Genomic DNA, 12,755 nt, shown 5'->3' with positions numbered 1-12,755 from the left:
TCCCGGCATCGAGTCCCTCACAGAACGTCCTTCTCCCGGCTGCCCTACAGGTAGGTTTTGTTAGAAACCCCAGTATTCAGGTACGTCAAGGGAGGCCCAGAGCGGCTCCGTGGTGGGATGTAGGGTCAGGGCAGCCTGGGCTCCACTCTGGGCCTCCGCCCGCAGGCGTCAGGGAGCCCGCAGCCTGGCCCCACCTCACCTGCCCGGAGACCGCCGGGAGGGAGGGGCCGGCGCAGGGCCCGCCGCGCCCTCGCCCTCGGAGCTGGGGCTGGGGGTGCCGCCCAGGGGTGAGCTCTTCGTGCAGGGAACGCGGCTGCGGGGACGCCAGCGCCGTCCCGGGGTCCCGGATTCCAGGGCCGCCCCTCCCGCTCCCTCGGAGGCGGGCTCAAGGGATCGGGTGGCTTTGTGTGTCTCGGGCCTGGCGGGTTCATCGACCGCGTCACCTGTGGATCAGGCCCAACGGGGTTTCCCTGAGAGAATGAGCCCTTTGTCCCCACAGTTCTGGAAGGAGGCAGAGGCGTGGCCCCCCGGGCCTGGCGGCCAGTCCGCGCTGTGCCTCCCCGATGCGCCAGGACGCGGGTGCCAGCGGGTCCGCAGAGCTGGTGACACATCCGTGCGGCCCGCGGAGCCCTCGCCCGCCTTCTCGACATTTCCAGACACGCTGCTCCCGGGTGCCTTCCCCATCGCCTGGTCCCCGTAAGAGCGAAAGTGTAAGAGCAGGAGGGGAGCCACCGAGGGGCCTCGGAGGGGGACGGAACAAACACTGTCCCCTCCGGACAGGGGACTATCGCTGGGCTCTCCAGCCAGGAAGGGCGGGCGGGAGCCTGAGGGGACGTCCCTAGCTCCACTCGGGGGGCCCCAGCTCCACCACCTTATGGAAGAAGCACCAGGATGGACCCGGGCCGTCAGGGCCGGGAGGGATGGACAGACGAGCACAGGGGATGCGCAGGGCCAGGAACTCTGCCGTGTGAGACCGGAATGGTGGGAACAGGTCACGGCGCATCTGTCCAAACCCACGGGATGTGCGCCACCCGGGGGGGACCGTAACAAGCCCTGGCCGGTGCGGCTCAGGGGTCAGAGCGTGGGCCGGAGCACCAGTGGGTCGTGGACTTGATTCCCAGTCAAGGGCACGTAGCTGGGTTGTGGGTTCGATCCTGGGCCCTGGTCGGGGCGCGTGCAGGAGGCAACCCATCGATGTGTCTCTCTCATGACTACGTTTCTCTCTCGCTCTCCCGCCTTCCCTCCCTTCCGCTCTCTCTAAAGATCAGCGGAAACAAAATATCCTCAGGTGAGGATTAACAGTAACCAAAATTGTAACAAATGCAATTTTTACTGGAGGGGCAACGGAGGTGTATAGGAGATTTTTGTATCTTCTGTGCAATTTTCCTGGGAACCTGAAAGTGCTCGAAAAAATCAAATCTGGCCCAGCGCTCGAGCGGCGACCAGGAGGTCAGGGTTCGAGTCCCGGCAGGGCACACGCTGGGGTTTGGGCTCCATCCTAGCAGGGGCGGGCAGGAGGCAGCTGACTGATGCCTCTCATCACTGAGGTTTCCGTCTCTCTCCCTCTCCCTTCCTCTCTCTGAAATCAATAAAAACATTTGGGGGAAAAAAAAAAATCAAGTCTATTTACAAAGTGCTCGGGCCTTCACCCAGCACCCGGGGCCCCGGTTCCTGTAACCGCCCGGAGCGTGACCTTCGCTGCCCTGGGACCCAAAGCCTGGAACTTGGACTCAGTGTCAACAGTGATTCCAATTTCAACTCTGTGCTTAAAAAGCCTCAAAAGATCCGAAGGCCCGGGCACGGCCCACATGGCTGCCTCTCTTCCCCCTTCCCTCTGCCCTCAGAGAAGCTTCAACCTCCGGGCCCTGCCCAGCCGTCCCAACTCACGGCACTCACCCCTGACCGCTGGCCACCCGAGCCGCTGTGCCCACCGGCCTTTCCTGCTCGGACGCCTGTGCCCAGGGCCTCCCCGGGCCCACACACTCTCACAGTCCAGTCGTCACCTCCTCCAAGTGGCCTGCGCTGGGCCCCCCAAGGGCGAGCCCCCCGGTTCTCTCTCTCATCTCTTGCTTTCTTTCTTCACACGACATAATTCAAATACTGATAGTGCTTTAGGGGATTTCCCGCTAAATTCCCTTAAACTCCTGTTGAAACTGTCCATCCGGGATCTCTGTTTTCATAATTGTGACGAGTCAGCAAACTGGCTTTTACTGGAGACGGGTGCCCCCTTCACCCTCCACACCCGCCCCAGGTGCCGGGAGCCTGCCTGCCGCCTGCAAGGGTGTGCTGGCCATTCCTGAGCCCCTGGGACCCCCCTGGCAGTGCCAAGGCCAGGTCTCCCCCGAATGCCCAAGTCTTCAGGCTCTCCAAGCAGAACCCGTCCGGTCGGCTGTGCAGGGGACGGGAGCAGAGGCTGTTTGTGTGGCTGGAACCGTAGCTGGTGTTAGAGTTCCCTGGGCTGTGGACTTCCGCTGGGTCGGGCGCGTGTCGGCCTGAGATAAACTGCCTGCTCCCTGCAGAGGACTTTCTTCAAGCTCCTGTGGCGCTGGGGCGGCGGGGCTGGGCCAGGAGCACCTGGGGGCCCCCGAGGATCCGTCCTGTGGGTGCACCTGGCCCGCGGGCAGAACCTGCCTCCTCTGTGACAGTGACCCGGTCGGCGCCCCTGGGGGTGGGCGGGGGGCTACTTGCAGTGTCCGGACACTCTCCCCCATGAGATTAAAGTCCTGAAATAGGAAAGGGATCTCTTATTTTGTGATTATACAGGGTGTCCCCCCAAAAATGTACACATACTTTGAATGATTATAAAGTCAGTGTTTACTAACGTACAGTTCGTTTTCAAAATTAAGCGAGTTACCAGCTTTTAAAGTGTGTTTACATTTGGGGGGGGGCACCCTATATGAACTGTTCAAGAAATATCATAAAAAAGCATGTTGGGGGGGCAGCCAGCGCGACTCCCCTTTGAAAAGGGGGGTGTTCCCAGAGCAGCCGCCCATAGAAGCAAGGACCCCCATGGACACTCCCCAACCAGCGTCCTGAAGCCGTCTGGGTCTGGACCAAGTCACCTTCGGGAAGGACCTGAAGGAAACCTACCCCCCCCACCTTCCCGCACCCCCCCCATCCTGGCCCTGGAGGCTGCTGGCGCCCAAGGGACCGGGCGTGACCCGGTCACCCTCTGCGCTCCTCCCTCCCCCTCCCCGCGGGAAGCGGAGCGACTGACTCACCAGGACAGGCACAGGTGCCGTGGCGGAGGCGGTGCCAGCAGCCCAGGGGTTAATCGCCCTGGCAGGGGCTCAGCAGGGGACACGGGGGTCAGATGTCCCCCCTGGAATGGGGACAGGCTGCTATTCCCAGCCTCTGGTCAGGCTGCCTATTTATAGCCCGGGGGGGGGGGGCCTGGCCCTCCCTACGCCAGCGGCGGAGGAGCCGCCTGCTGCAATGTCACTGGCGTCAGGGACAGTGACACTGCAGGCTGCGGGCACCTGCCACCGCCGCTGCGGAAGGAGACGGAGGGGCCACCGCCAGGCAGGAGCCCCCAGGCCGCCAGGCACCCTGTGAGGCAAGGAGGCGGCTGGTCCAATGGGCAGCACCCCGGAGCCCCCCGGGGGCGGGTACCTGAACCTGGGCGCCGTGACGTCCCCGGTGGGCACGGCCCGCGTGCTGCAGCTGGCCTTCGGCTGCACCACCTTCAGCCTGGTGGCCCACAGGGGCGGCTCCCCGGGCGTGCAGGGCGCCTTCTGCGTGGCGGCCTGGGGCTTCTGCTTCGCCCTCTCGGCCCTGGTGGTGGCCTGCGAGTTCACGCGGCTCCACGGCTGCCTGCGGCTCTCCTGGGGCAACTTCACCGCCGCCTTCGCCATGCTGGCCACCCTGCTGTCGGCCACGGCCGCGGTCGTCTACTCTCTGTACTTCGCCCGGCTGCAGTGCCTCCCTGAGCCCGCGGGCTGCGCGGCCCGGGACTTCCGCCTGGCTGCCAGCGTCTTCGCGGGGCTGCTCTTCCTGGCCTACGCCGCGGAGGTGGCTCTGACTCGGGCTCGGCCGGGCCAGGTGGCCAGCTACATGGCCACGGTGTCGGGGCTCCTCAAGATCGTCCAGGCCTTCGTGGCCTGCATCATCTTCGGTGCGCTGGTCCACGACAGCCGCTACGGGCGCTACGTGGCCACCCAGTGGTGCGTGGCCGTCTACAGCCTGTGCTTCCTGGCCACGGTGGCCGTGGTGGCCCTGAGCGTGCTGGGCCACGCCGGGGGCCCGGGCTGCCCCTTCGACCGCGTGGTGGTGACGTACACCTTCCTGGCCGTGCTCCTGTACCTCAGCGCTGCCGTCATCTGGCCCGTCTTCTGTTTCGACCCCAAGTACGGGGAGCCCAGGCGGTCCCCCGACTGCCGGAGCGGCAGCTGCCCCTGGGACAGCCAGCTGGTGGTGGCCACCTTCACCTACGTCAACCTGCTCCTCTACGTGGCTGACCTCGCCTACTCCCAGAGGATCCGCTTCGTGCCCGCCCTATAGCCCCGCGGGCGGCGGCCCACCCACCAGGGGCGCCGGGCAACAGGGGGGAGGACGCCAGGGGCGGCCACCAGCACAGCCGCTCCTGGACATCTGGCAGCCACGGCAGCTGGGGAGGGGTGGGCTGGGGGAGAGGCCGCGGGAGGCCCTGAGCAGGACACCAGGGGCCTCCTCCAGGCAGCTCCCGGCCCGGCTCTGTCTCTGTCTCCCCTTGTTTCTGTCTCTCTGTCTCTGTGTATCTCTCTGTTTCTGTCTCTCTATCTCTCCCTATCTGTCTCTCCTTCTGTCTCTCTGTCTCTGTGTATCTCTGTTTCTGTCTCTCTATCTCTCCCTATCTCTGTCTCCCCCGTCTCTGTCTCTCTATCTCTGTATGTATCTCTATCTCTGTCTGTCCACGTCCTGGCCCTCCCTGGCTCGGTCACTGTCACTCAGGAGAAGCCTTGGGGGCAGGCGTCGTTGGAACCCTCTCTGCACACGGTTCACTGGGGCCGGGGTTGAGGCGGCCCCGTGTGTCCGTCATTGTCTGGAGCCCACACTGGGGCTGGGTAACCTAAGTAGAGCTGAGAAAGGGACAGTCCCCAGGGGTGTGGGCTGGGGCTGGGAGGAGCCCAGAGGAGAGCCAGCACTGGGCCAGCAGAGGGGCGTGGGGCCGGCCCTTCCTCCAGCCTTCAGGGGGCAGTTCCAAGAGCCCCGAAGGACGGCCACTAGAGCGGGGCCCTGCTGGGGGGTCTGTGCAGCTTGAAGAGAAGGAGCCAGGATTGGGAGCCCTGCTCACCTGCCTCCTACTGGCCACACGCATGGGAGCAGAGCCTGGACTGTGGTGTGGTGGCTCCCACAGGGCAGCCTCAGCCGGCTGGAGAGGACACAGGCGGCCTGCAGGGGCCCCGGAGGCCGGCGGCACCACCAAGACCATGCTGAGGAGAAGTGGGGTTCTCTCCCAGGCGGGCCCCCACCACTGGCCTACGCACAGGACCTGCCACGGGTCCCGGGGAGGCTGGCCGGGGGCAGCCGCTGGGACATGGAGCCGGGGCACCTGGTGCCTCCCGGGTGCTCACAGGCTCACGACCCCCATCTGCTTGAGTGTCCATTTGCATGGCCGCTGACCACCAGGGCCCATTGGAACCATCTTCTGCCACACTCCAGCCAGCTTACCCGACTCAAGAGCCCAGCCTGGGCTGGCCGGAGCCACCTGCTGGCCACCCCTGGGCACAGCAGCATCTCAGCCCATCTGCTGGTCCAGGGCCTTCAGTAGGAAATAAAGGTCAAGCTGATTTGCACCCAGGCTCCCTGAGCAGTCTCTGCACCTCCCGCCCCCGTCCCCTCGCCCTTCCCAGCGGCTCCCCGGAGAAGGGCCCAGACCCGGCCTGGCTGAGGGAGGAGGCAGCCGTGGGGGGCCCAGGGTACTCAGGGGGTGAGGGGCAGCCTCCGAGGCAGGGGGAGGCAGTGGCCTCTCCCCCTGTGCCAGTGAGCATGGGGAAGATGGATGATGCCCAGCAGGGGCTTCCAGGGCCCCAAGCACAGCAGTGGGCAGAGGTGGGCAGTGGAACCCAAGCAGGTTTCAGGCACAGGCTCCAAGGGCGCCCAGCAGAGTGGGAGACAACAGGCCCCCCCGCCCTGCTAGGGAGGGCCCTCGGGCAGGGGTCCTTTACCCCAGGGGGCAGGTGTGACAGGCTCAATAGCAGATCCCCCAAGGGGGCAGGAGCCCATGTCCTGAAGTGTCCTGAGGGCCCCCACCAGCTGAGGGCGGGCTGGGGTTAGAGGGCACATTTCCAGGTGACCAAGGAGCATGTGGGCCACACCCTTCCCAGCTCACAGGGAGCCTGGACACTCGTCACCCTTCCTTTTCTAGCCAGACTTCTGAAAGGAGTTATCTGTCACCAGCTTCCCAATTTCCGCACTGTCCAGAGGCCCCTGTCCCCAGTGCTCCACCCGCACTAAATTTCCAATGTCCAAGGGGGAAGGCAGAGGAAGGGAGGGGGACCCAGGGCTCCAGACCAGCTCGGAAGGTCCTCAGGAGGCTGACCTGGGCCTCTCTCCCTGGACCAGAGGACTCTCTGGACGAGGGAGCTATCTGCTGTTATTACTTGAAAAACCAGTACTTTTTAAAGAACAGGGTTCCACTCTCTGGTTACAGACAGTCAGGAGAGACACACCGGAGCCTCTGGGCTTGTGTCCAGGCCGCCCCCTGAGCAGCCCTCCCTGGGGGGTGAGGACGGATGGCCAGGACAGACGGGTGCCCTCGGAGGCCTGGGGCTCTGCCGCACCATCACTGAGCACTGCGCTGTGCTCTGGCGGCGGTGGTGGAAGCAAGCTCGCCGCCCTGCTTCTGTGGCACAAACATCTGAGTAATTCTGGGAATTGCTTTAGAACAGCTTGTCATTTAATTTGCAGAACTGATAAAACAAAGCCGCTCACCCCTTCTTCCCCTGGGGGGGATGAGCTGTCTGCCTTAACCCTGCTGCTGACTGGGACCCCCCCCCCCCAGCATGTCTCTGGGGGAAAAATGACTGAGCCCATGTTTTCCCAAAGACCCAGGGCCAAAGACTTCCTCAGGCCCTGCGGACGAGATGTCAGGAGACACTGGGGTGCTCCGTGGGAGCTGGGGGGCACTGTGGGGTCATCCTCTGTCTCCACCTGCCTCAAGCTGCCTGTTGGGCCGGTTGACATGGCAACAGGCCTATGGCCTGAGTGTCCTGCAGCTTTCAAAGGGGGCCTGGCCCAGGAGGGACTTGTGGAGAAACTCCAGGGGCAAGAAACAGGGATCTCAGGGGAACGACCTGGGCTTCCCAGGTGCCTCCTGAGCCTGGGATTCCGAGCCTCCCGGGCACAAAACAAACAGAAACTTTAAAGCGACAAGATACAGTATCAAGCCAGTGATACATTTTAAATGTTTCCATTTGGCAAATTGTTTGCACACACCCTCCACGCACCAAAAAATGCAAGCAAGAAAAAATTTTATGCAGTAGGGCTCCTCCAAACATGATGATCGTGTTAGGAACGGGGCTGGACTCACAGCCAGCGCCCCCCACGCGGTGAACACCAGTCAGACAAGTCCGTGTGCCCCGCGACAGCTCCGCGGGGGGGGCCCCTGCGCAGAACCGCTCCTTGAGGACCCCACTCCCCCCGCCCCTTACTCCTGCCTCCTCAGTTCCCACCTACGGTCCTGGGGGCCCGGAACTGGGGGGGGGGGCGGGCCAGGGGGCGAGCGCCCGAGGAGCTGGGGTACGAAGGCACGCGGGTGGGGTTTTGAGGTGCACAGGTCTGGGCGGCAGGATAGGGGGAGGGGTTCCAGGAGACCGGTCCTGGGGGGCGCGGGGCGGGATGGGGTTTCCAGTGTGCGGGGTCTCCGCAGGCGCGGGTCCGGGGGGCGGGGTGCCTGGGTCACCTGTCCCGGGGGCGGAGCGGGGCAGGGCTGGGCCCGGGGGGCGTGGCCCGGCGGGCGGATGATGCAACCCCCGGCCACGCCGCCCGCGCCCCCCGATTGGCCGGCGCCCTGGCGGCCGCGCCGCGGATTGGCTGGGGCGTCGGGGGCGGGGCCGGGGCGCTGCTGCCGCGTGGCTGGTGCGGCGCCGCGGGCCGGGGGCGACGTGCGCTGGTCCCTCGGTAACTGGGCGCGGGGCTGGGTGGGGCTCCCGCGGCCGGTGCGGCTGCCGGGCGGGAGGCGGTGCGCGTCTGCTCCCCCGCGCCGGGCGGTGGGGTGCTCGGGCCGGAGGGGTTGCTCGGGCGGGGGAGGGGTCCGGATGCCGGTCGGTGGCCTCCTGCCCGGGCTGCCCGCCCCCTCCCGTAGGGCGGCGCGCTCCTCCCTGCGCCCTGCGTCCGGGACCCTCGGGAGCAGGTCGGGGAGGCGGCTGTGGGCGGGAGTCGGAGCCGTTGCCGGGCCCGGGGCTGTCCGGCAGCCCAGGGAAAAGTTAGGCCGGCGTGGTTGGGGGTGGCGCCGGCCGGCCGTGGGGTGGCCAGGCCTGGCACTGCCCACCTAACTTCTTGCGCCGGATCCGGCCCCGTCTCCTCCCGCACAGCAAGGGCCGGCTGTGAGGGCTGCGGGCGCGCCTGCGGACACCATGAGCGTGGGCTTCATCGGGGCTGGCCAGCTGGCCTTTGCCTTGGCCAAGGGCTTCACAGCAGCAGGTAGGCCCCCCAGCGCCGGAGGGTGGGCGGCCACCCCTCCGCGGGTCTGGGGAATCAAGGTGGGGGTCTGGATAACATACCTGTGGGAAATGGCAGCCCCAGGATGTTTGGGGTCCTCAGGGGTTGCTGTCTCCCCGGGTGGTGGGGTTTCTGTCCTCCCTGGGAATGCGGCCTTGAGGGAGGAACCTTTCCCTGCAGGCGTCCTAGCTGCCCACAAGATAACGGCCAGCTCTCCAGACATGGACCTGGCCTCAGTTTCTGCCCTCAGGGTAAGTGCCGGGAGCCAGGGCAGCTGTCCCTACAGGGGCCGGGGGTGTGTGTGTGTAACAGCCTAGACCCTGGAGGGCCAGCAGTGGTGCCCGCAGTGGGGGGCACCCCGAAACCGGCCTCCACCCCAGTGAGAGGAGGGGCCCTGGGCTGGAGTGTCTGCAGACCCTGCTCTGCTCCTGGGACCTGGGTGACTTGCAGCTGTGGGGAGGGGTGCTGGTCTGGGACGGGTGCTGTGGGGGCAGGTGGCTGGGGCCACAGTGTGGGCCAGGGAGACACAGCTGGGGCTGATGGAGCTTTGGTTTGCCATAGCTGAGCTAGGGCTCGGGATCCAAGGGTGGGCAAGGTGCCCAGCTTGGACCACCACTCACACCTGGACAGCAGGGGCCAGGGGGCTGGGGCTGCAGCCCAAGGTGGGATGGGCCAAGGCTGCGACATGGGTGCCATGCCCCTTTTCTGTTTGCGCACACTCCAGAGCAGAATGCTTCCTCCGCTTTTGGGTGGAAAGGGCGGTTGGGGTGCCAGAGCCCCTGTCTCTGAGCCCCTAACCCAGCCATGCCCACACCCCCAGCAGCCTCTGCGCTGGTCCACGTTCTGGCTCTTGGCTTGGAGGAGGGATGCTGGGGGTCCAGCCGGCTATGGGGGCAGGCTGAGCCCACCTCGGCATTCCCCACAGAAAATAGGGGTGAACCTGACACCCCACAACAGGGAGACGGTGCAGCACAGCGATGTGCTCTTCCTGGCCGTGAAGCCCCACATCATCCCCTTCATCCTCGATGAGATCGGCGCCGACATCGAGAGCCGGCACATGGTGGTGTCCTGCGCGGCAGGTGTCACCATCAGCTCCATCGAGAAGGTGGGCGCGGCAGGTCCAGGCCCAGTGGGGTTTGAGAGGGGTGGGAGTGTGTGCTGCGGGGTGGTCAGGAGCTCTGGTCCTCCCGGCGCCTCAGTTCTCCGTCTGTGAAATGGGCGTGTTTCCCAGCCCACAGTGAGAACGCGGGAGATGCTCCGCTGGGTGAGCGTGGTCACGCTCTCACCCGGCACACCCTGCGGGGCACGGGCCGGGATGGACACACGGCTGGTTTCTTCTCCAGAAGCTGACGGCATTCCAGCCGGCCCCCAAAGTCATCCGCTGCATGACCAACACGCCGGTCGTGGTGCGGGAGGGGGCCACTGTGTATGCCACGGGCACCCACGCCCAGGTGGAGGACGGCCGGCTCCTGGAGCAGCTCATGGGGAGCGTGGGCTTCTGCACGGAGGTGGAGGAAGACCTGATCGATGCCGTCACCGGGCTCAGTGGCAGTGGCCCAGCCTATGTGAGGACTGGGCTGCGTGGGCCGCAGCTGGGGTGGTGGGGGGACCTCGAGGCAAAGCTGCCCATCCTTCATCTTCCCCCCTGCTCCAGCTGCTTTGGACAGCCGTTGCCGGGAGTAGAATTGTCCCGGGACAGTGGCTTAGGTGCCTTCTCCCTGCAGGCGTTCACGGCCCTCGATGCCCTGGCTGATGGGGGTGTGAAGATGGGGCTTCCCCGGCGCCTGGCAGTCCGCCTCGGGGCCCAGGCTCTGCTGGTCAGTATTTTTCCTGACCCTCTGGTGGGGCCGCTCCTTGCTGGACGCAAGGCTGGTGCACTGGGATGGATGGGTGGAGAGTCGGCGGGTGCGGCGGTGGCTGGGATTGGGGGCAGTGTCCTGTGGAGGGGGTGGGTTCCCCCACAGCTGTCCCCTCTCTGCCTGCAGGGGGCTGCCAAGATGCTGCTGGACTCGGAGCAGCACCCGGGCCAGCTCAAGGACAACGTCTGCTCCCCTGGAGGGGCCACCATCCACGCCTTGCACGTGCTGGAGAGCGGAGGCTTCCGCTCCCTGCTCATCAACGCTGTGGAGGCCTCCTGCATCCGCACACGGTGGGCCCCTGCTGCTCCCCGGCCTCCCGCCCCAGCGCGCCAGAGCCCTCAGCCTCGCTCGGGCCGCCCAGTCGCTCCCTCGGCACCTGTTTATCGAGCTCCGGCCCGGCAGCGGGCAGGGCACAGGCGCCCCGAGGTTCCCTGGGGTGCGGTTTGCAGCGTCCCTCCCCATCACGCTGCCAGGGAGCCTCTGTGGGCGTGATGATAACCCTTCCTCCCGGCCCGGCCGGGGAGATTAGTCAGGGCAGACAAGCGGGACACAGCGCAGTGCACCGGCTTCACGACCGCTGCTCGGGGTGACAAAGCCAGAGCAGGACAGGTGGAGTTTGGTGTCTAGGCTCCGTGTCACTGTCCCCAGTTCAGTTCTTGAGGATGGACGGGCATCTTTCTCACCTTCTGGCCTGCCCTCCAGTCCAGACCCCCAGGCTGCTGAGTGCCACCGTAGGACAGTGAGGCCAGGACCCAGTGCTGCCCCCCTGGCCCCAGCCTGCAGTCGAGACAAACAAGGCACATGTCCTGTGCTCGGGGAATGAGGTCTCAGAGTCGGGGCTGCTAGAGTTGGTGAACCTGAGCCCATTTGAATGAGGTGAGAGGGAGCCAGACAGCAGTCCAGGGAGGGTAGCCGGCAGAGAACTGCAGGTGCAAGGGCCCTGGGCTGGCAGGTGCTGTCCCTCTTCCCTCATGGATAGTCGGGCTTGAGGAGGAGGGGGAGCCTGGCGTTACTCAGCCCCTCTCACTGCCTCCCCAGGGAGCTGCAGTCCATGGCTGACCGGGAGGTCTCACCAGCTGCCATTAAGAAGACTGTCCTGGACAAGGTGAAGCTGGACTCCCCTCCGAGGACCTCGCTGGGCCCTTTCAAGCTGCTCCCCCGCAGCATGGCCCCGGCGGGGAAGGAGGACTGAGGTGTCCCACCTGCGAACCAGGCTGCCCTCCACCTTCTCTCTCCTGGGCTCGGAGCTCCTGCGATGGAGGTCCCTAGCCCCAGGCCACACAGGGTGTCGTGTCCTCATGGTGGCACCCGGGTCAGTCAGGGTCATAGTCAGGGCAGGGGTACATCACTTCCCAGTGGGCAGCTCCCTGAGTGCTTCCTGGCCCAGCAGCGGGATGGACTCTCTGACCTCAACCTCCCCCCCCTTCTGCCCCGAGCTCAGGAGAGGTTTCACCTCCCGGTGTCAGCGGGCTTGGGGTTTGGCCCCTTCCTGAGCACAAAGGTCCAGGTTCCCCTCCCTGAAGGCCCAGCCAGGGAGAAAACTCTGTCCCACGCCTGCCACTTCCCCAGCCTCCACTGGCAGGGAGACACCTTCCTTGCATGGGAAGGACCAGAGGGTCCCGGGCATTCTGAGTGCCCTGGGAGGGCACTGCCAACTGCCAACTACCCCTCGTTCCCATCTGACATTTGAGAAAAGGGCTCCTCAGACAGCTGGACTTGCAAGGTCACCGCTCAGGCCACTGTCTCCCATTCCGTACCCGACCCACAGAGGCTTAGACTTCTCTCCCTGGCCTTTTAGGTTAAATAAATTGGTTCCCAGCCCAGTGCCCCGGCTTCTAGCTTTGTCACCACGTGTGGAGGGATGCCCCAGTGGCCCCAGAGGGTGGTTGCTATCGGGTGAAATATTGGAGGCCACGCCAGTAGCCCATGGCCCAGAGCCCTTGCTTCCCAGGCAGCCGGGCTGGGGGCTGGGGAGGTGGAGTGGGGAGTCTCAGTGAGCAGAGGGAAGGGAGCCCCCGCGAAGGGAGGCCTCAGTCACAGTGTGACTGCGAGTGGGCACCATAGGCTGGGCTTGGGGGTGGGGGCCCCGCTTCTGCGCCCTCCATGCCTCCTGACTTCGTGGGGCGCATGTCTCTCCAGCTTAGCCAGGCAAGGAGGCCCCTGGGGAGCTCGCCGTGTCAGGGTTCTCCGGGGAACAGCACCGGTGGGACGTGGAAACAGCTGTTAGAATATATAGGGAGAGACTTATTGTCAGCA

At 65.4% G+C, this 12,755-nt stretch overlaps 2 protein-coding genes across 2 annotated transcripts; both read left to right on the top strand.

Annotated features, from left to right (window-relative positions):
• Positions 1-3,576: 3,576 nt before the first annotated feature.
• Positions 3,577-4,500, top strand: MYADML2 (myeloid associated differentiation marker like 2). The gene has a single exon (XM_016215448.2). It carries the CDS (start codon positions 3,577-3,579, stop codon positions 4,498-4,500), a length of 924 nt encoding a protein of 307 aa, XP_016070934.2.
• Positions 4,501-8,271: 3,771 nt separating this feature from the next.
• PYCR1 (pyrroline-5-carboxylate reductase 1) lies at positions 8,272-11,698 on the top strand. Its single transcript, XM_016215481.2, has 7 exons — positions 8,272-8,622; positions 8,821-8,891; positions 9,566-9,745; positions 9,984-10,205; positions 10,365-10,457; positions 10,626-10,789; positions 11,538-11,698. Exons 1-7 carry the CDS (start codon positions 8,556-8,558, stop codon positions 11,689-11,691), a joined length of 951 nt encoding a protein of 316 aa, XP_016070967.2. The 5' UTR covers positions 8,272-8,555; the 3' UTR covers positions 11,692-11,698.
• The last annotated feature ends 1,057 nt before the right edge of the window (positions 11,699-12,755 follow it).

The sequence above is a fragment of the Miniopterus natalensis genome, chromosome 17 (genome assembly GCF_054644295.1).
Source record: "Miniopterus natalensis isolate mMinNat1 chromosome 17, mMinNat1.hap1, whole genome shotgun sequence".
Classification (NCBI taxonomy): domain Eukaryota; kingdom Metazoa; phylum Chordata; class Mammalia; order Chiroptera; family Miniopteridae; genus Miniopterus; species Miniopterus natalensis.
This window is presented reverse-complemented; position numbering and strand designations above follow the sequence as displayed.

Excerpts from the sequence above, each read along its gene's own strand:
- MYADML2 (XM_016215448.2), top strand. The coding sequence starts at position 3,577 with ATGGGCAGCACCCCGGAGCCCCCCGGGGGCGGGTACCTGAACCTGGGC.
- PYCR1 (XM_016215481.2), top strand. The coding sequence starts at position 8,556 with ATGAGCGTGGGCTTCATCGGGGCTGGCCAGCTGGCCTTTGCCTTGGCC. Across the intron at positions 8,623-8,820 it reads CAAGGGCTTCACAGCAGCAG|GCGTCCTAGCTGCCCACAAG; the intron begins GTAGGCCCCCCA and ends CTTTCCCTGCAG. Across the intron at positions 10,790-11,537 it reads GCCTCCTGCATCCGCACACG|GGAGCTGCAGTCCATGGCTG; the intron begins GTGGGCCCCTGC and ends CTGCCTCCCCAG.